The sequence below is a fragment of the Astyanax mexicanus genome, chromosome 7 (assembly GCF_023375975.1).
Source record: "Astyanax mexicanus isolate ESR-SI-001 chromosome 7, AstMex3_surface, whole genome shotgun sequence".
Lineage (NCBI taxonomy): Eukaryota > Metazoa > Chordata > Actinopteri > Characiformes > Acestrorhamphidae > Astyanax > Astyanax mexicanus.
The window spans coordinates 41,762,457-41,787,971 of NC_064414.1; the positions used below are offsets into that span (position 1 = coordinate 41,762,457).

At 37.3% G+C, this 25,515-nt stretch overlaps 2 protein-coding genes across 3 annotated transcripts; one reads left to right on the forward strand and one right to left on the reverse strand.

Annotated features, from left to right (window-relative positions):
• LOC103040484 (phenazine biosynthesis-like domain-containing protein 1) lies at positions 1-4,760 on the forward strand. The gene is made up of 9 exons (XM_007258709.4): positions 1-206; positions 356-455; positions 1,657-1,755; positions 1,867-1,976; positions 2,460-2,489; positions 3,028-3,116; positions 3,294-3,469; positions 3,649-3,711; positions 4,180-4,760. Exons 1-9 carry the CDS (start codon positions 123-125, stop codon positions 4,290-4,292), a joined length of 864 nt encoding a protein of 287 aa, XP_007258771.2. The 5' UTR covers positions 1-122; the 3' UTR covers positions 4,293-4,760.
• On the reverse strand, positions 4,530-23,249 carry dna2 (DNA replication helicase/nuclease 2). 2 transcript variants are annotated; one of them, XM_049481279.1, is made up of 22 exons: positions 22,807-23,249; positions 22,611-22,658; positions 20,271-21,274; positions 19,622-19,789; positions 19,327-19,510; positions 18,977-19,125; positions 18,724-18,855; positions 17,828-18,056; positions 17,604-17,721; positions 17,329-17,485; positions 16,538-16,729; positions 15,137-15,367; positions 13,217-13,333; positions 12,631-12,740; positions 12,365-12,474; positions 11,976-12,197; positions 10,905-11,098; positions 9,975-10,064; positions 9,662-9,869; positions 8,291-8,380; positions 6,682-6,864; positions 4,530-6,360 (listed from the first exon to the last, which is right to left on the reverse strand). In XM_049481279.1, exons 1-22 carry the CDS (start codon positions 22,846-22,848, stop codon positions 6,166-6,168), a joined length of 4,173 nt encoding a protein of 1,390 aa, XP_049337236.1. In that variant the 5' UTR covers positions 22,849-23,249; the 3' UTR covers positions 4,530-6,165. The 2 variants fall into 2 exon arrangements, with proteins under 2 accessions (XP_049337236.1, XP_049337237.1); XM_049481280.1 differs by lacking the exon at positions 22,807-23,249 and having other exon boundaries at positions 20,271-21,147.
• Between the last annotated feature and the right edge of the window lie 2,266 nt (positions 23,250-25,515).

A 25,515-nucleotide genomic window follows, 5' to 3' on the forward strand; every position in this document is an offset into this window, starting at 1 on the left:
TCAGACTGCGTCCTTAAATAACAGACAGCTCAGCTGGAGCGAAGTCAGAGTTACAGTGAGACGCACAGCTGCAGTTAGCCTGCCTTTAGTAAATCTGCTCCCAGTACAGGACTGAACTGGTAATGGAGATTCCACTGTTTCTGGTGGACGCGTTCGCTCGCGCTCCCTTTCAGGGGAATCCAGCAGCAGTGTGTCTGATAGAGAATGTAAGTAACTTAACTATTTTACACCACAAGTTTCACTCTCTCACTTCCCCTCCCCCAGATTACATAACTGCCTTACTTTAACAATAGCACAGAACAGAGACTGGGGTTGATTATACTGACTTTTCCCTGCGTTAATGTGTTTATTTTAGCCTCTGGAGGAGGAGCTGTATCAGAACATTGCATCTGAGATGAACTTATCAGAAACAGTGTTTATCAGAAAGCTCAATACTGCTGACGACTTCTCTACAGGTACAGTTCTGAACTGCAGTGCTCAATAAAAGAACACAAACTATGCAGATATTTTAGTTTCAGTAAAGTATTTCTCCAGAAAAAAAAACTTCCCTTTAGACTTCTAGTGTCTCTATAGCAGGGGTGTCCAAACTTTTTTTTGTTGGGGGCCAGAAGTAGAAATATATTTGAAGTCACGGGCCACAGACTCTGTAATAAAACAAATAATGAAATATACCACTTTAAATAATACATTTTTCCTGATTATTTCATTTACACACCATTTTACTTGACTTACTATCTTTATCTTTGACAGTGTTGTGTAAACTAAGATTTTACAAATTGATGTTTAATTTCATGATGTCTCTTAATATTAAACTTGTGATATCCGTGATATCAAAAGTACAAAAAAGACAGACCAAACATACCTTTAGGTTGTCTTTAATTTAAACCCCATTGTGATCTGGGACTGATGGTGCATGGACAGCATTCAGGGATGGATTAATACATTTTAGGTTTTTGGGCATAAACAAAGGTAGGAATTCCCCCTAGACAAGGGTCAGAACAAGTTGCCTCTACAACATTAAACACACAATTGAAATGAATGAAAAACATCACAGCCTATGAGATTTAAACTGGACCATACAATATGACAGATCCCCAAAATATTAAAGACTTGATAAAGCTTTTCAGGGCCAAAAAGCAAATGTTCTTTACTGGCAAATTCAATCACCTAATCTAAAGACCAGTGAGCATTTTACTCACTGCAGATAAAAACAAAAAGACTAATACTAGCAGAAACTGAAAACGGCTGCACTGCATCACCAGTGAAGACAGAATCAGGTGATGTTCGTGGGTTGCCAACATTAGATTATGCCAGTCATTTATTGTAACTGTGTCTCTTTTTTTAGGATTTGTGTCTAGTTACTTGTGATCATATTTTTACCAATAAAATGTTAGATTTTCCTCTAAACATATCAAATGAGCTGTGAAAATGCCTTGAATAACATCAAACTCAATTTTTCTGTAACTCAACAGTAACTGGACACTGGAGGTAGAGTGAGGTAGAGGTCCACAGTGAACCTCACACCAAACTACTTATTACTCTGAAAAAATCAGTCCAGTGAGGTTGAAAAAACCTTTAAAAAATTTATATTAGAGTAGGACCTTTGGACATTGGGATACTGCACATCACTGTGTATATATGTATATATTTTTAAAGGATCAAGATTCAGCTTGCGCTGGTTCACGCCTGTACATGAGATTGTACTTTGTGGGCATGCAACACTGGCATCTGCTGCAGTGCTGTTTTACAAGAAAGGTATGATGGTATAAATGACAATTTATTCAATATTAACATTCATTACACGCAGAACACAGAAAAAACAACAATGGAATTTTGCTACAACGTTAAAGCTGTAATATCTCACAGAAAACATTAACCCTGCGGTGGTGTTTGAGACTCTGAGTGGAGACCTGAGGGTTCGCCGGCATGACGAATCTATAGTGATGGATTTTCCACTCAACAAACCTGAGCTTCAGGTAAAGTTACTTACATATTTCCTTCTCTATACCTAGTTGGCGATATGACAGTAATACAGTCTAGACATTTGGCGATCATAACTACCACTGCACTGTCCACGGTGGGTGGTGATGCCTTCTATGACGTATTTCTGGTACGAATGGTATGAATGTTAAATGCTCACATAATTTCCCACCCATCTGCACCCACTGACTATCAGACCTCACTGTAACACCGATGATCATAATTTGTTGCCTTGTCACATTTACCAGGCTTTACCCCAGAGTTAAGCCTCACAAGATAACACCTCATAGCACAAACATATACTTACTGTAGACATTTCCAAACCTTCCCCGAGGTAACACTTCATAATCATAATTATATGCTATTGTCCCATACATTTTTTTGGCCTGTCAGTGTATTTTTTATTTATTTTGCCAAAAGTACTCATATGTTCACAATGTAAAATTTTAATGGGGTGTATATTTATAATTTATCTGCAGCACAAGAATAACTACAAGAATTTCCTTAAGGTAAGTTTGGCAGCTTATTTGGACCTCATTCATATAGAAAAGAAAACATGTAAACGAGTATGAGACCATGGTTAGCATGTGTGATATTATCTTTACTCAGATATGATCTTAATCAGCCCAAGCATAGCTGTCCTCCTATTGACTAAACATACAAATCAGCATGCAGAGCATTTCACAATGCAAAATTTTACAGTTAACCAGACAGCTTAAGTCCAAAGTTCCAGATTTCAGGCTGTCCAATAGGAATATTGCTAATCTTTTTTTTCCTATTGAATAGGCTTGACCTTGTGCATAGGTTATCTGGCTCTATTGAGAAATTCTTTTTAATACGCCCTCATGCTCAAACAGTTGATATATTAACCTCAGATTTTAGACAAGTGACCATGGCAGAACACTGCCAGATTATTACTGTGTATTTTGCCACCAATCTAAGAAGCCGATCTGTCCAAATCAAATGTTCCTTAATGAATAACTGAAATTAATTAGCAATCCGTCTTTTCAAAACTCACTCTAAAGTAATACATGGTTAACAATTCAGGATCTTTTGGGAGATTTGGCTGTTCAGGATGTTTCTCTCTGCAAAGCTACAATGAACCTGCAAGTGCGTCTGGCCGACTCGTGTGACAGGTACGCTCAGACTATGGAGAGTATCCTTCCTGTAAACTTTCACACATACTACAGTCTTTAATGCTGAATGTTTCTAGTAATGAAATGTAACGCAAGTCTGTTTTTTGAAATTATAATCTAACCATTAAAAGTAACCTTGTAATTACACTTTAACTCAGTTAGAACTGTTGGTTTAAGGTCAGCATTTAGAACAATAAAACCAGAGGCTTCAGCTCTGATGAAGCATGAAGATGGAAGCAGGTTTAAAGGCGTTATTGTAACCATGAAGGGGGATTCCAATTCCCAAGTGAAATATGACTTCTACTCCCGCTACTTCGCTCCATGGCATGGGGTCCTTGAAGACCCAGTGTGCGGTAGGTTTAATACATTTATAAAGTGTGTGCAATTTCTTTTAATCATTTAATTATGTGGCCAATTTCCATCTGCTATTTACTGTCCATTGCATGGCCCCTAATAGTAATGTACATTGTTTTAGCTGGAAATTTAGAACTACAATATTTTGTTTTATTTTAAATTAAATTGTTTTTTAAAGGCTCTGCACATACAATCCTCGCTGCCTACTGGTCTGAGAAACTGGGGAAAAAGAAAATGTTGGGTAGGTAACTAATGTATGACTACACCAAATTATCAAGTTTTGGGCCACCTATTAATGATGACCTAAATGCAGCCAAATGCATTAATATGGAGTTGACATCCATACAACAGTTTCCACAGCATTCACTTCACATAACACATTTGCCATTTCCACTCTTCCAGAATCCAGTGGCTTGATATCTGTGCATTACACCAATCCTTTAGACTCTTGCAATGCAGCTGCTCAGCCAGCCAATAATTAATAAGACCTGTTCTAATACTTTTCTCCATACACTGTCTTTATTCCCCAAATAGTTATATTGAAATATTCAGAGCTCCAATAAGCTCTGAATGATGAAAAGCACTTTAGTATTTTTAAAGCATTTTTGTCACTTTATTCTCTTCCTATTGGACAATTTATCTTTTACATTATTGAACTATTTTTTTTTCTTAGAAACCTCATGTGTACTCTCTGTCTTCCATGCACCAGCCTACCAGTGTTCCAAGCGTGGGGGTGAGCTAGAGCTGGAAGTGAGAGATGACGGCAGAGTAGACATCGCTGGTCAAGCAGTGGTCATCCTCCAAGGAACCCTCAAGCTCTAGAGTAACAGCTTCTTCGTCAAGAGCTTACAGTGAAAGTACTTCATCCATGAAATCACAATCTGTCACTAGGGAATTCTTTAGCTCATTTTGGAATTCACATAACAGTACAGTACAGGTGGTGTGCATTATGTATTCCTAACTATACTTATAATCTAACTGTGCAAACTAATCTTCAGGACGTCTGCTGTGGCTATAATTAGTTTGAGATTGGGTATAATTGAGGACTTACAACACACCAATTAAAATAATTACTTTATTACATTTATGAAAGCATTCACAATTTCACAATACTATTTACATAAAAAAATTAAAACAGTCTTAAAGTAGAAAAGTCAAAAGCTGTAAAAGGTCTTTCCCACTCACCCACTTTACTCACACAAATGAGGTAGGAATTACGTATGCAAAAATCAGTCACAACTTTGTGAATATGACTATGACACTATTAAAAAGCACACTTTTCTCATAATACTCGTAGCCTCTGGTATTCTCTTTATTTGCTCTTGCTCTAGCTTATGCATGTACCACTTACACAGAGCCTGCAGGTACAGGCGTTTCACAGTCAAAAGCATCCCCACTTACAGCATCTGAGAGGTAAACTGCAGAACAGGCACTTATCACAGGTAGACTTTTGGCAGTGCTTCATGAGCAGCAGGTGGCAGCTGAAAGATGTGGTGCAGGTTAAGGAGAACATGTTTAGAGAGGTTATCGGGCAATACTATGATGCATCTCCATATTAGGGCTGATGGATATGACAAAAAAAGCCTTCGTATCTTGATATGCTTATGAGAAAAAGGCAAAATACGATGTGATAAACCCTACATAGACTCTCTTACATAAAAAAAATAAACCAAAAAATGAGTGTTATTCCCCCAGTGAACAAACTATTTGCATACAAATTACCCATTAATATTCTTTTATGGGATTGAATTGCACACAGATGGTACCTCTGTAGCAGGTGCAATATTACAATATGCTAATTTTTATAACTTGTATAAAAAAGTTTTGACTATTTTTTGCACAATAATGCACATTTAAAATGCTATAATTTTCCCAAAAAAATCCTCAGTGCGCCTTGTGTATGATTGTACCAGTCAGGTGTAAGGAGCAGTAAATCCACTCCGCTGAAGTACAGCGTTATACAGGAGTATCAGTTTAGTTCTACAGCACCAAGGCTGGAGCAGCATTAGCGTTAGCCGCTAACAGCGCTAAGTGCTAGCACTTTTGCCGTTCCGAGATGAATATTATCCGCCTGTAGCCTGTGGGTTTACCGTGTCAAAACAAGCTACGTAGTTACGCTAGGTAATATCGCCCTGGCTTACCGGAACACTCAGGGTTCCTCAGTGTACAGCTGTCGGACTGCATTCGCCACTAACGAAAGATAAACAGAAGTGCTGTACTCACCTAAATACAGTTTTTAGAAGAGGAATCTGTGTAGATTAACATTCAGCTCTCATTTTTTTTAAGAATTAAAGTTTTGTTTACTTAACTTAGCGAAAAAAACAAAAAACAAACATGGTGACACCCCTGTTCCTTACTAGTGTCACATAACGCACCTTATAATCCGGTGCACCTTATGTATGAAAACTGACCAGTTTATTGATAGTGCGCCTTACAAGGCAAAAAATACAGTACATCAATTTTTATGATGTTTCCAGTCCTGCTCCATATTATATAAACAATGATCACTAAGCCTGTAACGTGCTTGCTTCACATACACATCAACGTTTAATTTATATAATTTAATTTGTACAATATTCTAAGACTGATACAAGTAAATAAACCCTTTTCATTTTGTTCCTGGCTTTAAAATTGTGCCTCAAACAAAAATAGGTTATTCTAAAACACTCAATATCTTAACTGCATATGAACAGAACTATCCTCCAACAGCTGAAATTTTGTAACAGTTGTAAAAGGATATCATGTTCTCCTGCTGCTGCATGTGTGTGAGGAGCTTCTGCAGGGGTGCATAGAGGCGCAGAGTGGGGGCTGAGCCCAGCATCAGCAGCTTGTGTTTGGCTCTGGTGATGGCCACGTTCAGCCTGCGCCAGTCCTTCAGCAGCTCCCCCAGCTAGCACACAAAAGGCCAAACAAAGAGAACACAAAACAGACCTTTTTTAGTGTGAACTGTTTAAAGCAGTTTTATACAAGAAGGTGCATCCCTTGCTCTTGGGCTCCTCCTAGAGTTGGGAAGTGAACATCACACATTAAGCCAAAAGAACTAAACAGAACACAAGAGTTAAATACTGCAGTTTTGCCTCACTGTAACCATGCAATCATCCCTAAATGTAAATAATATTTATAATTTATTAAGCAAAACAACATCAGCATGCACAGTCAACCTGCATACTGCCATGTTTCTATTACATCTGTATCATGCAGCAGGACTTACATTGCCCTCAGGGTTGCTCCTGACAAAAGACACGATAATGACGCTCTTGTCTCTCCCCTGATACTTGTCAACAGTGTTCACCTCCACAGCTGTGAACGCTGCACCCTCCAGCAGATTAGAGATAGCCTTCAGCTGCTGCCGGTACGGAGCGATAACACCAATGTCACCCGCCTTGCAGCCTGCCTGAAATGTCAACAGAGCAACACTGCTTTCTTCAGTTCGGTTCTTAACTAAACAAATGCAATAATTAAACTTTGCTGTTCTATCGTTTCTGCACAGTCTGAGCTGTTCACAACAGACACAGTGATCACCCACCATTTGTACATCTCTAACACACGATTTAATCAGGTCTACACTAGGGGTGGGTGATATGGCTCTAAAATAATATCATGATATTTCAGGGTATTTTTGCGATAACGATATACTTGGCGATATAGGAAAACTAAAAGAATTCATTCATTTCAGGAATATAATATAATAGTATAACAGTATAATCATAATGTGGCAAAATAAATAATATGTCATAAATTAATATAATGCAGCAAAAAAAATTGCAGAATATTTAGTGCATGCATATAAACTGCAAACTAAAACAATTATACAATAAATACACCTTAAACTTCACAGTAAATAATAGACTACTTTTAAGACAGAACAGCCCTATTATCACAATATGGATTTTTAATATCATGATATTCCTGTGTCACGATATATTGTATACGATATACTATTGCCCACCCCTAGTCTACACATCTTAAATAATTACATCAGTTAGGGACTTTAAAAAGGTGTGCCAAAGATTGCTGAATAAGAATGCATTTCATGTGATTGTTTAGTTCTAATCTGTTACTGTGTTTATGTTGCTTAAACAAAACTAACATGATGCTATAGCTTGGGGATGGATTCATAAAATCTTTCCTTTGGAAAGAATGCACAGACTTTTGGAGGAAATGGATTTTTTTTTATAATGTAGATCATGAGGACTGAAGGTAGAAAATACTTGGTGTGAAACTGGAAAGAACTTTACAGTATTTATAAAACAATCCACAGTTTTATGCTATTACATAATATTCAACGTATTTTAATGTATCTATTTAAACTAATAATTATGTTTTTTTTTACTTAACTTGTGATGCTAAAGAAAAAATATTGGTAACATTTTTCCAATAAGGGTACATCAATTAACAGTACTTACTAGAGAAATAAGTACTGTCTTAACTAATTATTAAACGGAACTAGTTAACACAAACATTACTAAATTTTCATGCTTAATAATGTTGTAAAATAATACTGAATTAAGACTTTAATCAACTTTAATAATGATCTTAGTGTTAGTTAATAATTAGTTGAGACATTCTGTAGTAAGTCCTGTTAATTAATGTATCCTTATTGTAAAGTTATTAAAATAATTCTGAGAACGTTTATTGAAAATTTTAAGAAAATTTCTCAAGAATAACAATGTATCTTATCTTTTTAGTATAAAGTATAAAGTAATTATAATATAAGTAAAAAAAGCACATCTAGGATTTTTTTTCTTAAGTAACTATTGTTAATGAAGTAAGGCATGATACCACATACAGTGGTAACAAGAACAATGTGAAGTGCTGACCTTAAGCAGCAGACTGATGAGAGAATGCACCAAGACAGCCTCGGTCTGATTACTGACTCCACCTTTCTCCACCGTCTCCATGGCAGGAACCTGCAGTGTGTACAATTATATAAAAACAAAACAAAAAAAACATTAGACTATCTAGAACACTCAAATTGACAAAGGTATTGACAAAATACACAAAAAGGTAACTGTATACACAACCATGCATAAGACTAATAGCAAATAAACGGCAAATAAAAGGCTGAGGCTATGTTTAGACTGCAGGAAAATCCGATTTGCTTCTCAAATCAGATTGGCGGAGATGAGTTTTCACACTGCAATTAGCATGTAATTAGATTAAGATTAAGACAAATCTATACAGATTCAAATTTAATCGCATTCCAAATGATCTTCAAAAGTGGTTCGGCTCTAAATACAAAATACAATTTCATGTTTTTATCCGTAGGTTATCAAAATCTAGATATACTATATTTTTCACGCTATACGATGCACTATTAATGACAGTCTATTTTCTGGTCTGTTTTGGCTATTATGATCCATCATGGCTAATTGTGCACTCTCAGGGCTCTGGCAGCTGATGGCAAGCTACATGACCAGGATTCAAACCATCGATCTCCCGTTCATAGTGGCAGCGCCTTAGTCTAGACCAGGGGTGTCCAAACTTTTTTTGTTGGGGGCCAGAAGGAGAAATATATTTGAAGTCACGGGCCACAGACTCTGTAATAAAACAAATAATGAAATATACCACTTTAAATAATACATTTTCCTGATTACTTTCATTTACACACCATTTTACTTGACTTACTATCTTTATCTTTGACAGTGTTGTGTAAACTAAGATTTTTCAAATTGATGTTTAATTTCATGATGTCTCTTAATATTAAACTCTTTAATTACGGCATTACGCTTTTAGACTCTTTGACCCGTTTTTCCTTGCTAGAAAAGCACACCCTCTCCGCTTTTAGACTCTTTGGCCCGTTTTTTTGCGCTAGAAATGCACACCCTCTCCGCTTTTAGACTCTTTGGCCCCTTTTTTCCGTGCTAGAAAAGCACACCCTCTCCGCTTTTAGACTCTTTGGCCCGTTTTTTTGCGCTAGAAATGCGCACTCTCTCCGCTTTTAGACTCTTTGGCCCGTTTTTCCTGCGCTAGAACTGAGCACTCTTGCCGCTTTTAGACTCTTTTGCCTGTTTCTGACACCTAGCGTTCAAACTTTGAATCTCACATTATAAAAACCTGCTTAACAGCGGGCCAACTTCCATTCTATTTCTAAAATACCTCTGGTCTAGACGATTGAGACCTTTATTTCATAGTCAATGCAGGGCTAAATCAGGATATACGTGTCTAAAGCACAATAAAGCAAAGCCAACCTCGGAAGTATCCAGAAAGCAGACCGGCTTTTGTGGCTCCAGAGCAGCCTGGACCCAGGTGGTGTATTGAGGCTGACACACATACATCTCCAGTTCCCTCACTGTCGATTCCCTGTAGGGCAGCTGCAGCACTGCAGAGGCTGTTCGCTCTGAGCCACACTCCAGCTTGCCCTCATACATAAGGGCATTGCTCAGGGACATGATCACACTGCAGCAGACAGAGCACACAGCAAGGGCTTTACAGTGTTTCAATGAACTTACAACTTATTTCGGTGAAAAAAAAAAAAAAAAAAAAAAAAGCTATATAGCTGACCTGTTCATCCTGTACTGGACATTCAGCTGAACCACAGCCTCCTTTTGGTGTTCTAGACGCTTGAACAAGCTCTCATCCATGCCCAGAGCCCTGAGGAACATTTACACAATAGAGCTTACTAACAGCATCTTTCTGCAACACTACTACAGCAATAATCTCACACTAGAAAGTGAATGACTTTTTGATTACTGCTAGGATGTCCAAATTATTTCAAGCTCTTTAATAAATGCCAGATTTAGCTTTAGAATTTCAATAGAAAAGTTGAAATATGAAGCAAAGCAGCCCTGGAAAATATGTGACATTAACAACATGCTTTTAGAGAACAAACATTATTATTATACCCAAATACAGTACAGGCCAAAAGTTTGGACACACCTTCTCATTCAATGCGTTTTCTTTATTTTCATGACTATTTACATTGTAGATTCTCATTGAAGCCATCAAAACTATGAATGAACACATGTGGAGTTTTATGTACTTAATAAAAAATGACCTGGCCTCCACAGTCACCGGACCTGAACCCAATCCAGATGGTTTGGGCTGGGCTGGACCACAGAGTGAAGGCAAAGGGGTCAACAAGTGCTAAACACCTCTGGGAACTCCTTCAAGACTGTTGGAAAACCATTTCAGGTGACTCTACCTCTTGAAGCTCATTGAGAGAATACCAAGAGTGTGCAAAGCATTAATCAGAGCAAAGGGTGGCTATTTTGAAGAAACTAGAATATATATATATATTTTTTTTGTTAAGTACATAACTCCACGTGTTCATTCATAGTTTTGATGCCTTCAGTGAGAATCTACAATGTAAAAAGTCATGAAAATAAAGAAAACGCATTGAAAAAGAAAAGGTGTGTCCAAACTTTTGGCCTGTACTGTTTATTAAAGCAGCATGGGTAGAACAAGAATTTTAGAATATCAGAAAAGTTGTACCTGGCTTCCGCATTCTGGACAATGGGAGGCAGCTGTTGGTGATCTCCCACAAGAACAAAGCGCTGAGCGTAGAAAAGAGGTCCCAGACAAACAGGCTGGCTGATCTGAGACGCCTCGTCCACAATGCAGAAATCGAAGCGTCGTCTGCTGAAGATGGGATGTTTTACTCCCATACATGTAGTGGCCACAATCAGCTGAGAAAACAAAAGTTTTAGTGTCAAATAAGGAAATTATTAAATAGTTAAATGTTTTCTGTACAAATAGAACAATCAAGTGTCTGACAAGGTGGAGAAAATGTACCCCAGGCAGCTGTAGGAATTAGAACTAGACTAACCAATGGGTTTTGCAAAACACTTTTGCCTATTTAGATGAAAATGTGCATCCAGAAATATGTTACATATAATTAACCTTAACCCATAAGAGCCCAGACCCACTTCTGAATATAGATACCAAGTTTAAAATGAAATGTAATAAATTCAGTGAGCAGCTTATTCAGGTTTTTTCCCATTGTGTAAAATTGTGTGTAATACTAAATTCCTAATCGAACACAAATTACAACAATTTCATAACCTGTATTATTAAAAAGTTTGTTCAAGAAATCAGGTCAGATCTAGTAATATGTAAAACTTTTCATTAAAACATTTAAATGGTTAGAACAGATCTGTAGAAACAAAAATACGCTTTTAAAAGGAGGCTAGTTTAATCTCCAGCACTAACCCAGCATACCTACATTCTGTAAATAAATAAGGTCTGATTAACAAACAAAGATTAACACACTGTCCTGTGATGATGCATTCAGGATGTTCAGTAAGTGTCATTTAGGGTCTTCTTGAGTTAAATTGGCTTTTTAAAGGGTCTGTGACGCATACAGTACATCACAATGGACTCTTTTGGGTTACTTAACTTAATTCCAGACCACACAATTACAGCAATACAATAGCCGCTCACATCTCTCAGTAATATGAATATATATATGAATATATACACTAATACCTACACTGAGATATGCTGATCAATGTATGGAACACTGTTAGGACTAGAAGACATAAGTAAACTCAGTGCTAAGCCCACCTCTTTATTATAGAGATTCTCCAGCTGCTCGAGTGTGTGGATGCCTCGAGCTCGACTGTGCTCCTCAGTAAAGGGCAGGATGTCCGGGTGCACTTTCTGAGCTCTGCCCAGGCGCAGGAAGCCAATTTTAAACTTCTTCAGCTTCAGCAGGATGTTGTCCACTGCAGAGTGTGTGTAACTGGTCAGCAGCACACTGAAACCACAGGCATGCAGTATACGAACCTGTGGGATTAAGAGCAATTTGATTATTCTTTTAAGCAAAAGATTTGTTTTTTTAACAGTTTGTAAAATATTTTTTGAACAACAAAATGGTATACATCCATATAGTGTATTATCTAGTTTAGAACCCTAACAGGTTAAATGTAAGACATATATAACATTAATCTCACCAGGGTACAAATGGTTGTTGTTTTTCCGGTACCAGGCATTCCTACAATTAGTGTGTAGTCTTTGGAGAGCAACACCTTTTTCATGGCTTGCTTCTGAGGCTTGTTGAGCCCTAAGAGAAAGAATATGACAAATATTATATAGTATAAGTATCAGATCAGCAACACTTGAACCAAAACACAGCATTACAGAATTACTGTCTCACAAACTTCGCTGTAAAGTGTAAAACTGAGAAAAAAAAAGGAAAGAATATTAAATAACACAAGACCTTTCAGAATGTTGGCTACAGTGTCCTTGGCCTCTCGAGGCAGAACACTGCTGAGGCTCTCGATGAACAGGGGTGGTTTGAACTCCACGATCAGCTGCCTCAGTTTTTCACTGCAAAGGAAAACAGCTGAATTACATACAGTCCCCTCCAAAAGTATTGGAACAGTAAGGTTAATCCCTTTATTTTTACTGTAGACCCAACATTTCAGATAATTCCATCTGGATCTCATACACAGTCCAGAAGATAGCACCTTCTGTCTGAACCCGACCATCTTTTCTTATGAGCAAAAGTATTGGAACATGTGACTGTCAGGTGTGATTTAGAGCCCAGGTGTGTCCTGATACATTGATTATTCAAACAATAAATAGTGCTGAATGTCTACACTACAGATTTTTAGTGTTTTTCCTGTGCTGACTTTATGTGCCAATTACACAACAATGGCAATTTAGTGATGTACCTGTAGTTATCATAGCTAACATCAGTTAGTTAGTTATTTCTTGGGTTTCAGAGTTTTACCAGAGGTTTCTGTAGAGCCCCAGGAAAGGGTTCATGACCACTGGCCTCACTAATATGTAATCATGCAGACCTTGTTGGAGTGTTCTCCATAAGCGTGGAGAGGTTTCCCAGATGAGTGCTCAACCCTCCTGCTCCCTCATCCTGGTCCAGGCGGAACACCATATCCGAGGGGAATTTGGAGAGATTTCTAAAGCAGCAAACAGCAAAATGATTCAAATAATTGTGGGATTAAATAATATACAGTTAAAGTTTACAGTCTATCTTATCCTCAACCTTAAATAAAGCAACCATAACTGACACTCAAAGAAAAATTAAATTAAGTAATAGACAATCTCATGGTCCACAATCTAGTTTATAAAATAGGTTCAGCTGTACAGTGAAATGTGCTCACACACAAAAAAGTTTTTTGCACTATAAGGTGCACTTAAAATACTTTAATTTTCCCAAAAATCGCCAGTATACCTTATAATCCGGTGCGCCTTTAGTGCAAAAAATAACACAGTGAATGTAGGGCTGGGGGATATGGTAAAAATATTTTATATTACAATATTTAATGAAATTTCTGCACTACACAATATTTATTACATTATTTTGGCAAATAGACAATATGCACCAGCAGAGAGTTTCCTTATACTCCTTCAAATACCCAGCTAGGGCTGCCACGATTAGTCGACTAGTCACGATTATGTCGACTATTAAAATAGTCGACGACTAATTTAATAGTCGATTAGTCGTTTTTTTTTTTTTTCTTTGTTTTTCTCTCCAAACTGCTGCGACTGCCTTTCTGTCCTGGACGCACATGCGCAGTAGTGGAAACCGGGGTAGGTAGTGGACGACATCTCAGGACATTATACAGACAGGCTCTGGTTTCATGGCTACCCCGCTACAGAACTCAAAAGTGTGGGATCACCAAGAAAATAAAAGTGAAACGCGTGCAATGCAATATCTGCAATGAAGAACTTGCCTTCCTCGGCAGCACAACCGCGATGCACGAGCACCTGAAAAGGAGGCATGTTGTGGCTGATTAAATGACGAAGAAGCTAAATTGCTATTTAGCTGCTAAAATTAGCGTAAACAGAGCGTTAACTTAGTACTTAACTTACTCATCTTGATAGCTTTAAAACAGAGGTCACTAATAGGCGGACCGCGATCCGGATCCGGACCCAGACGTTGTCACAAATGCCGTCCCAAACCGATAAACTACAGAGAAGGATTTCATTCTGACAGTGGCTTCTGTTTTCAGTGCTTTTCGGTGCAGTAAACTCACAGATCAGTCATGTGTGGTGTAAAATCACCAAACGCTCTCCTCTGCCAATCAGATCTGTGCAGACCGCTGCCCTGTGTACGGTAATGTACACAATATCTGGACAGAGAGGCATTTTTTATTAATATACTTTTTTTTCATAATAGTTCAAACAACCTCACGGTTGAGATGTTTCATAGATGCCAGTGCCTTATCCTTATTTTACACAGTTGTTTACACTTTATGCTAAACAGTAAAATAATTGTCTGTTACAACAAGCTGCATATTTCATTAAAGGTTTAATGAACTATGATTTTAATTGTTTTTATTTTTAGTTAGCATATAGCTGAAATCTAATGTTGGTTGTATAATAGCAGCTGCATTCTATTGTGATAAACTGTGTTTTATATTCAATTAACGTATGATCCGATTAGTCGACTAATCATAAAAAATAATCGGTGATTAGTCGACTATAAAAATAATCGTTTGTGGCAGCCCTATACCCAGCACAGTGATTTATTTACATTCAACATTTACTTCTTTATCCAATAAACAGGATACAATTACTGTTTGTAATGAAGCATGAAACATATACAGTGTTGTTTTCTGAGCATATTATGAATTTCACAATAAAATTTTACACAGTATAATAAACTACTCATTTGCAGGAAACAAAACACTATACATTAACCTGTATTCATATAAAATGCTGGAAACAGGGAAAAAAGGAGCATCAGAACGACTTACTTATCCAGAGAGCAGGTCACTCCTGTACTGGTTATTCCCCTGATGTATCCGGTGGCTATACCGATGAACCTGCAGTTCTGATCACTAACTGCAATCCTGTCTCCCACCGCAAGACTGATGAGTGTCTGCTCTCCAGGCCTGCGCTCAAAGTAGTGCGCATACACACCATCAGAGATAGCAGTCACATTGTCTCTCAGCACCATGTTCCCCACGCAGCCGCCATTCTTCTCCCTGAGGGGGAAACAGTAGCATTAGTTAGTTTGAGATGCTTTGAGAAAGCTTCATGACTTTTTTTTATGCATTCGCAGCCAATTTTAATGACCATACAATCTTTAAAACATCAGGACAGACATTTAAAAATAAAAATCCATGTCAAAACTGGTTATAAAAGGCCTCACCTAAAATTAATTGAAAACACTTTGAAATGTCATGTTTTAATAGCTGAATAACATATTATAGCATATTTTATATATATAATAACATATTTTGCACATATCTCCCTTATATGTGTCTGAATAAAGTAAGACAGCATTAAATCAGCATTTTCTCTCACTGGGTGAATATATAGTTATAGTTGAAGCTTAAACTCCAGTCTGAATAAGACCCACAAAGACAGCTAGCTAATGTGAAAGGATGTGACAGACTTACCCCAAAACAATTTTTTTTTTAAACCCAAGCAATAAATAAACGAAAACAATTTTTTTTTTTATCCATGACTTTTTCAAAATTTATTCAGACCTAGAAATTGCTATTTTTAAACTCCATGACTTTTTCAGGTTTTTTATGACCGTACAAACCCTGTTGTTTTTTCTGAGCATCTGTTTATTTTGTAGACGAGCATATTGTGCAATTAATCGGTTATTAAAACTGTATGGTGACCTGCATAATTAAACAGTTTCATCCCCTGGGTTGTGAAATGAAACTGTAGGTAAATACTGTATCTTACTGCCAAAATCTTGTGGAGACGTGTGTAAATATTGTAAAAGCTCTGTTTTTTCCAACATTTTGCTGTAAATCTGTAGCTATGGAGTCATCAAATCATCAAACTTATCAAAAGGGTGCAACTAGCCACATTAAACTCTTTGCCAACACAAACAGAACTGGATTTAGTTTTTCCCAATTACCCAAAAACAGCCAGCTCAGCCAGTTATTTACTTATACTTAAAGGTGTGTCAAGCTAGTACGCTTGGTGCAGGTGGTGCATTTTAATAGCTTGTTAACTTGAATGCAGAGGCAGTTCAATGTTCATCTGGTGGAACTGGCTACTGATCAAATCAATATCATACAGGGAATTTGACAGCTACCTTCAAAGCCCCTGAGAAATATCACATTTTCTCAAGCATTAGAAAATGTATTCCATTGCATATCCATCAATAAAAGACTCTGGTTCTGATCGCCCACCTCTCCTGAGCGGACTGCAGCCAGATGTTGCGCCTCCCTCCCTTGCTCTCCATAGTGTGGGCTTCCAGGCTGCAGAGCAGCAGCCAGTGGTTGAAGTATTGCAAGTGGACCTGGCTCAGGTGTTCACTTTCCAACTGCAGGAATGCCTGAGGGTCTTCAGGAGAACACTCACCTGGGACTCTCTCCACAGCTCTATACACATACACACAATGGAGGAACATACACTTTAGCAAATCCTGTTTGGGCGAACAAAAACGCTAGGAAATATGTGAAAGACAGTTATGTCCAGTCAGTAAAATTACTATTTGGATTTTTTTATGCAACAGTGACAATATGCTACAAACAGCTATGGGAAAAAATAAGCGACCACTTAATGATATGTTTCTTTAATTTTACAAAATTGAAAACCTCTGGAATATAATCAAAAGAAAGATGGATGATCACAAGCCATCAAACCAAGCTGAACTGAATTTTTGCACCAGGAGTAAAAGCATTAAGGTATCCAAAAGCATTGTGTAAGACTGGTGGAGTCTTGTTTTCTTTGTATGAGGTCTGAAAGCTCTGCATTTTTTTATTGTTTTAGCCATTTCTCATTTTCTGCAAATAAATGCTCTAAATGACAATATTTTAATTTGGAATTTGGTAGAAATGTCCGAAGTTCATTTTATTCAAACATATATTTATAAATAGCAAAATCAGAGAAACTGATTCAGAAACTGAAGTGGTCTCTTAATTTGTTCCAGTGCTGTAGTGTACACTGATTTCATGCACTGAACAGTTGATGTGGGTACCTGTTATACACGGCACAGTTTCTTCTCTGGGGGCAGTACTTGCAAGTCTGCTGGTCAGAAACGACGGCAGGTAATGGTGCCATTTGGCTTTTTCCATTTTCTTTGACAATACTTTTCCCAACATGATGAGCTAACAAGTTCCTCAGTTTGATGAGCTCTGTTATTAACAGGAGCGATGTGTCATTATTAAAAAGTAGAACAACATCAGTTGATTTACACTAAAGTAAAAACACTAAAAAACATCAAATAGTATAGTCTATGAGAGAGGGGCAAACCTCTTCTATCCATGTGGTTGCCCACTATTGGGTGCAGATTGCCAGTCTTCAGGTAGACAAGAAACCCTGCCTCAGCATCTACTCGTCTCTCAGAGCTCATGAGAGTATACAGGATAACCTAAACGAAAAAAAGATAAACCAGATAAATGTCAGTTTGTCACTTCTCGTTTCTGCAAAGCCCCAAATTAGGAAATATGTTCAGTTAAGTCTCTTTCACTCTTTACCTGGCTGCGATGTTCAATAGAATTGGACTCCTTGCCAGTTTTCAGCTCCAGAGGCACAACCTTGTCCATGTGTTTCCTGCCTTTCCGATGGATTCTCACTCCAGCAGTCACGTCAATCTTCCCTTTCAGACCAAACCGTGGAGACCAGATGTTCTCCTCTATGTCCACAAAGTCAGTGACTGTGATGCTGCAGGACGAGTCCTGCCGGCTGAGTTGTCCATCACTGGGACTGAAATGAAATCAGTGCCATTAGGAAAAAAACATAAGAAGAAAATTTGTGTCAAAATAAATACAATATTACATCACAAATTATCGATTCAAGACAAATAGATATTCATAATATAGAGTTTGCCAAAAATCATGTAACAGAATTAGTATGTTATGTTGCATTATTCACATTTTTATATATGAAAATGACCCGTTGTGTGAAATGTAAACAAATCTGTCCCGGAAACAAAACATATGTGTTACCAACTGATATAACAGCACTAAACACACACAAGTAAAAAAGACACAAGAAATCTGATTAGGAATTCACATTCATGCCCACAAATAGACTCAGATCCAATCCAAGACCACATATGAAAGTGACTCAAATCTGATGTAAAATATCAGATGGGACATGTCTCTGCTGCCCTAAGGAACACTATTACCCAACAAAAAAAATTAGCCTGAAAATGTGAATTAAATCCATGAGGAAAAAAAGGGGGAAAAAAATAAATAAAACCATACCAATTTAATATTTTGCTTTAAATTTAAAATGTATTGTTAAAATAGCACACACAATGCTATATGAAGCAAATGACAACTTAGTGTTTTAAAAAGTCATACAGGCAAACAAAATGCACTCTAAAACATATATTAAAATTGCTAAAGATAGAAAGAATGAGTCTCACAGTTTAAGAGATAGCTGTTTCTTCCCTGCGTGCTGGGATGTATGAAGGTAGGCTTTTGCCCATTCAGACAAAGCAGGCAGATATTCCTCTACCTCCTGCTTCATGTCTGCTTGAGTCAGCTTTAAACTGTACCTGGTGCAGGTAGACAAAAAAAAAACATCAGATCGGTTTTGACACAAAATAACATTGCAAATAAAAACACCTTCAAAAGCAGAAACATAAAACTGGAAACACACAGCTTGGTGGCTCTTACATTTGTCCGAGGTAGTTAAGGCTGAGTAGTGCTTCACTGGCAAGTTTTGCCAACTTTGCAGATGAGAAGTCCATGGACATAGCAGCTTTTTGAAAGACATCATGAACTATGGTCCCATTGAGCATCTGCTTGCTTCCACCATCAAAAGACTACAAGAAAAGTTTATTAAAAAAAAAAGTTAAAGTTTTACCACAATGTATTTAACACTAAACCACACTGAATGACTTAATCATGCAGATTTTAAAGGATTCCCTCCTTTAAAAACACACCTCAATTATTATTTTAACCTATACCCACTTGATTTACCAAGAATCAACCTCACCACTTTTATCCTTGCTTATATTCAATACCTTAAACATCTCTCCCAGTACAGCTCGTCTCATGCAGCGGATGCTGCTAGCAATGCTGGTCCCAGAGATAAGCAGGTCAGGCAGCAGCACCAGGAAACCAGAGTCTCTGCCAATTACCCATGTGTTAGAAAAGCTCTCCCCTTCCAGGTGAATTATGTCCCCCACAGCAACTGGGGTGGATTCCCTGAAGCAACAAGAAACAAATGTAATTTTATACTGAACACAAAGTCAGCACAACCACTGAGATCAACTTTCTTCAAAAAAGAAAAAATAATAAATAGTGTTTATTCTGTACCAGCCATCCTTCAGAATGCAGGTCTCAGTGGGCTCTCTAGACTTTGAAAAGGTGATGGTCAAATGTTTCTCACTGTAGCCTTTAGACCCAGTAGTTTCTTGCACATCTAGGACCCAGTACCGGTTATGGAGTCCAGCAGCTAGTACAACATTCTCTGGAATCTTTTTTCTGTAGGTCACAAAGAGAGGGGATGACACAAATGTCAACCAATTTAAATAATAGCTGCTAGGCCTGTCAAGATAACTAATTTAATTTGGACAATACATTGGTCGTTATTTGTTATTTTTATGACCCTATGCCTCCACTGATATAATAATGAATATAATTTAGCATAATAATGCAATACCACGTTAATAGAGCGATTAACATTTAATTATTTAGAATATTGAGAATTTCAGAATGTAAAAAAAAGGTGTTTTGAAAGAAATAGATATACAGGTTCATTCATGGTAATTAAGTCATTTATCTATAAAAATAATACAGGCAATATATTGAAGATCAGTAAAAATTAAAAGTATATATATACATTTTACGACAAATCATTTACCAACAATCATCATTACAGGCTTAATAGCAGCCAATGTTTTAGCAGGCAAATGAACCAAAATACAGTATTGAAAATAAAAATAAGCAAAGCTGCAAGTCATACTCAAGTTTGGACTTCTGTTGTTTTGGCTCTTCCTCCATCCCATCATCAAACCAGCTGTCATCCAAAATACTAAATTGATCCTCAGAGGTTGGGATGTTCTTTTCACTGATGGCACTGCTAGTCACATGATTCTCAGAATGTCCCTGGAATGGTTTCTTCTCACTGACTGGACAACTGAAAACACTCTCATGCTTTCCACCGATGTCATTACACATCCATGAACTGTAAGACACCACAAGATCACTCTGATTATCTCTTGATAGTTCAACCATGTCTGCCTTTGGCTGTGTGATGGAAGGATGTGCATTCTCCTTCTCATCTTCACTGGAGGTACTTTTATGATGATGACTTCCCTTCGACAGTTTTGAAATGGACCCCGTCAGCTTCTGTGGCATCAACTTCCCAGTACTTGTCTCAGATAAACTTGTACCAGGCATGTTCTTCTGCAAAAGCATCTTGTCAGTTGTTTTCTTAACACTCGTTAAGTTGCCCTTTTGCAATTTTGAAGTGTCCCTTTTTATATCCGTAGAGTCTCGGATTTCCTGAAGGACTTTGTTTAGGTCATCTCCAGTTGAGTCGAGGTATTTATCAGAATCTTTCTGAGGTGGCCTGGTTCTAGGGCGTTTGGCTTTCTGGAGATTCTCTGATTCATGCAGTAATCTTTTCACAGAGCCAAAATGACTAAACCCACTCTGAGCTTCAAAAGTGTCACCTGATTTTGGGCTATTCTTGTCCTGGGGCTGCATTGACCTGCTGGCCATGAGGTTGGTCTTGCAGTTGAAGCCTCTGGAGAAGTGGCTTCGAGAGACAGGGGAGATAGGACCTTCAGTAGATGTTCTTGTTGGGCACTGCGTTTTTGTCAAACGGTCAGGCGTCTCTGGAATTGCGAGAGGGGACAGTGGGATATTTGTGCACTCCTTGGTAAATGACTTCTTCACCACATCAGAATCTACACTTGTAGCTGAACATAATGCTGTTCCTTTTTGGGGGGATTTTGGGGCCAACTGCAAAAAATAGTAAAAAGTGAGGTAAAATATTAACAATTTCTCTTTCAGCATTTCCCCTACACCCTATACGTGGCTGATGTTGCTTATTTTTAATTAGTTAAAAAGAAAAAAAATATATATTTATTTTCTTATATATTTTTAAACACTCATTTTGAATTGACATGCATCTCAACCTCAGAACTTTGCTATTCATTTAATCAGGGCAGGTATGAAAAATTTGCAGTGTGTCAGCATTTGTTGTGCATAATATTGTCACATGGGTGCTCTTGTAAAGTTAGATAAGAGCTCAATTTAAAAGATCTGAACAAATGGCACTGCTTTTTCTAGTCATTATTAGCTAGTAATTTCCACACAGTGCTGGACATTAAATAACTAATTGTGCTTAAAATGTTGATTGATGTGATTTAGATTGTTGTTATTGGATTCACACTAAAGGATTCAGGTATGGGGTACTATGAATAAACACATAAGGCACCATGTAGTAACTTTTTTCATAATGTTTTTGATGGTTTTTGCGACTGCACAAGTTTTTTGACCTTCATTTATTTCAGTATGTTTTTCCTTTTCTTAGTTTAGTAGTTCTTGCCATAATATGGATTAGAACATTACTCAAATAGAGCTATTCACTGTATACTAAGTCAACATCTTAACAACTTTACAACTGATGCTCTCGAACACATTAAGAGAGCAACAGAGAAATTCAAATAATTAACCCTTGACAAGACACAGCTGTAAACTGAAAGCCATTCCAGGTGACTCTACCTTATTAAACTGTCATCTAAGCCAGATGAAAAATCTAAAATAGAAAACATATTCTGGTTTGTTTCTTTTCTTTTTCTGTCTACTAAATAATACCATGCGTTTTTTTTAATGTTTTTTTCTTCATAGTTTTAAATGACTTTTGTAAATAATGGAAAACACTGAGATTCAGGTGTGTTTATTTTTTGAGTGATACTGTTGTTAGATTCACATATTCATATAAGTACTTATATAAACACACCAGTTCACTTTATTTTATAATCAATGTAATTTGCATCCTGCACTTTTGCTCTGTTAACCTAATCATTTATTGGCTGTTTTTATTTTAATACCCTTTATATCTATCTATCTATTTTTTTTGTTTTATCCTAGTGTATGTCTAATATATCTATTCATGTGTGTGGCTGTAATTCAGGGAATGATGGGTAAAGTCTAACATTTTTATTGTTCTTAAACAGCGTAGTCAGCGATCTAGACTTATAATATTTAACGAGCTAACTAAACTAGCTTAACGTTGTTTTGTTGTTGTCTGTTTACGAAGATTAAATGACCAAATAAATTAAATGTTTTTTACCTTTGAGGCGAAAAATGTAGAAATGTTGGACTGTAGTCCGCTGCTCACCTAAAAACAAACAGATTATCAGCAGCTGAACAGCAGAAAAGCCTAATGTTAATGTTATAAACCATAAATTAACTAGCTGAGATCCAGCTAATCTAAACAATAGTTAACCAGTGGTTTAACTTTAAACAATAACGATCCCGCCACTCACCGAACTTTTCTTACACCTGCTCTTCACCACCAGCGCAGACATCGTGCTTTAATAAAGTGATAAATCCGAGTAAATAACCGAGATTACATCAAGTCGTAACTCAGTTTAGTCTCGCTCCTGAGTGACTATAGCCGGCTGTAGTAAACGCTGTTCCTGAGAGAGTTAAACCAGGAGTTTACGGTGATCTGTTACCGGTCAGCAGCTCCCGGTCACTCCGTTACCCTCACTGATCAGAGTTAATCTAACAGAGACCGCCTTCATCCTCAAGCAGTTCAGCCTCACAAAGCGAATAAACAGCTAATCAGGATTAAATAAAGAAGAAACTACAAGCTAGACTACATAAACACACACAACACACACACTCACTCACTCCTCATTCATAAAACCGCGCGCACGGATGTGAACAAAACACACCAACACGCACGCATATCGCCCCCTAGTGCCACAGTGCGCCTTTCTCACTAACTTACATGTTTCATTTAATTACAAATACAGTCCGGAAAAACTTGAGATCACTTCAGTTTCTGAATCAGTTTCTCTGATTTCGATGATTTTTATATGTTTAAGTAAAATGAACATTGTTGTTTTATTCTACAAACTACGGACAACATTTCTCTCAAATTCCAAATAAAAAATATTGTCATTTAGAGCATTTATTTCCCGGAAATTTGAAATGGCTGAAATAACAAAAAAAAGATGCAGAGCTTTCAGACTTCAAATAATGCAAAGAAAACAAATTTATATTCAAACTTTTTTGTTTAGAAATCAATATTTGGTGGAATAACCCTTGTTTTCATGCATCTTGGCATGTTTTCCTCCACCAGTCTTACACACTGCTTTTGGATAACTTTAAGCCATTCCTGGTGCAAGAAAACAAGCAGTTCAGCTTGGTTTGATGGCTTGTGATCTTCCATCTTCCTCTTGATTATATTCCAGAGGTTTTCAATTTGGTAGAATCAAAGAAACTTTGTCATGTACACACTTCTGTCTTGTTAAGTGGTTAAATAATATCATTTTCTAAAACCAAAATTATATTTTTCTAAATGTCTGATAAGACATAGATATTTTATTTATTGAAATAGCTATGCTCATGAAACATTAAGCTGTTGTAGGCGTGTTTTTTGTTTGTTTTCCATGTCCAGATTGCTGGCTTGTTAAGAGGTTAAATAACACAATTTTCTAAAACAAAAATTATATATTTGTCCTAAATTTCTTTCCTAACAATGTTTTTTAGACATTAGCTATTTTATATATTAAAATAACTATGTTCATAAAACATCAAGCTGTTGTAGAGGTGTTTTTTGCCATGTCCGGACTGCTGGCTTGTTCAGTGGTTAAATAACACAATTTTTTTAAAACAAAAAAAATCCTAAATTTCTTTCTTAAAGATGCTTTATAGATATTATATATTTTATTTATTTATTTAGCTATGCTCATAAGACATCAAGCTTTTTAATCCTGTTCAAGAATGCCTTGTAGATTTTACAATCTTGACATCAGTGACATCATAACCTTCCTATTGTTTTATTTACAAGGGACTGAAGCCACTGGCTGCATGTTCAGCAATTAATAATGAATAGTTACTTTTTGTCATATTGTCTCCATATTCAAGAGCTTAAGCTGTCCATCTAGTAAGTAAAATATCAAAGTAATGAAAATGATTTTAGAAAATCAAAATGTACCTTTAAAACAGGTCACCATGAGCAATTTAAATGTTGGACAGCATTTAGGATAAGTTAGAGTTGCATTAGTAATCTTTAACTAATCATCCACCATCAATGCAATGCATTCAAATCCTTACAGCAATGATTTTACATCTAGTGGAAAGAGTAAGGACTGCACTTTATTTCAGAACAAATCATTTAGTGCACTTTCACCACATTTTGTATCCAAAACAAAAAGTAACAGAGATGGAAAGCACACATGATGTAGACTACATGCATGAAGAGGCTTGTTTATTGATTATTTATTGTGTTTTATTGTAAGTTTAATGGCTTATGATAAATATGGAAAAGTGATCTAGGTATAACACAATAGCATTGGAACCTGAGCCTCAGCTCTAAAACATTCATGGAAATCCAGCGCAGTCCAGTCAGTGGGAGGTCATGAGCAGGAGCTGATATGGAAGCCATAGAGCAAACGCTGAAATGTCCCGTCTGCGTGGACTTCTTTACTGACCCTGTTCTTCTACCCTGTGGGCACAACTTCTGCCGAACCTGCATCTGTACTGTGTGGGGTGTGGATGTCGGTGGAGAGGGTTCAGATGGGCCGCTCTTCTGCCCTGAATGTCAGATTTTCCTTCCATCTGACCTGCAGCTGGAAACCAACACAGATATTCAGGAAAAGGTTCAGATGGTCCAGAATGCTTGTGGTGCTGTGCAGGAGGAGAAGACCCCAGAATCACAGCTGATGGTAACATGTGATCACTGTATTGAGAGGAGATCAGTGGCTGTGAAGAGCTGTCTGAGCTGTGATGCCTGTCTCTGTTCAGCTCACACTCTACATCATCAGGAGAAGGAGGCTCTGAGGGGACACACACTTATTGATGTGACTGAGGAGCTGCAGGACTATAAGTGTGAGGAGCACAGTGAGGAGCTGAAACTGTTCTGTCAGGATGATCAGGCCGCAGTCTGCTCTCTCTGTGTGGTGTTGGGCACACATAACGGTCACCGGGTTGTCCAGCTGCGAGAAGCCTGCTCAAAATTTAAG

Excerpts from the sequence above, each read along its gene's own strand:
- LOC103040484 (XM_007258709.4), top strand. The coding sequence starts at position 123 with ATGGAGATTCCACTGTTTCTGGTGGACGCGTTCGCTCGCGCTCCCTTT. Across the intron at positions 207-355 it reads CAGTGTGTCTGATAGAGAAT|CCTCTGGAGGAGGAGCTGTA; the intron begins GTAAGTAACTTA and ends TGTTTATTTTAG. Across the intron at positions 2,490-3,027 it reads ACTACAAGAATTTCCTTAAG|GATCTTTTGGGAGATTTGGC; the intron begins GTAAGTTTGGCA and ends TTAACAATTCAG.
- dna2 (XM_049481279.1), bottom strand. The coding sequence starts at position 22,848 with ATGTCTGCGCTGGTGGTGAAGAGCAGGTGTAAGAAAAGTTCG. Across the intron at positions 19,790-20,270 it reads CAACAGAAGTCCAAACTTGA|AAAAAAGATTCCAGAGAATG; the intron begins GTATGACTTGCA and ends TGTGACCTACAG. Across the intron at positions 19,511-19,621 it reads TGCATTCTGAAGGATGGCTG|GGAATCCACCCCAGTTGCTG; the intron begins GTACAGAATAAA and ends TTGTTGCTTCAG.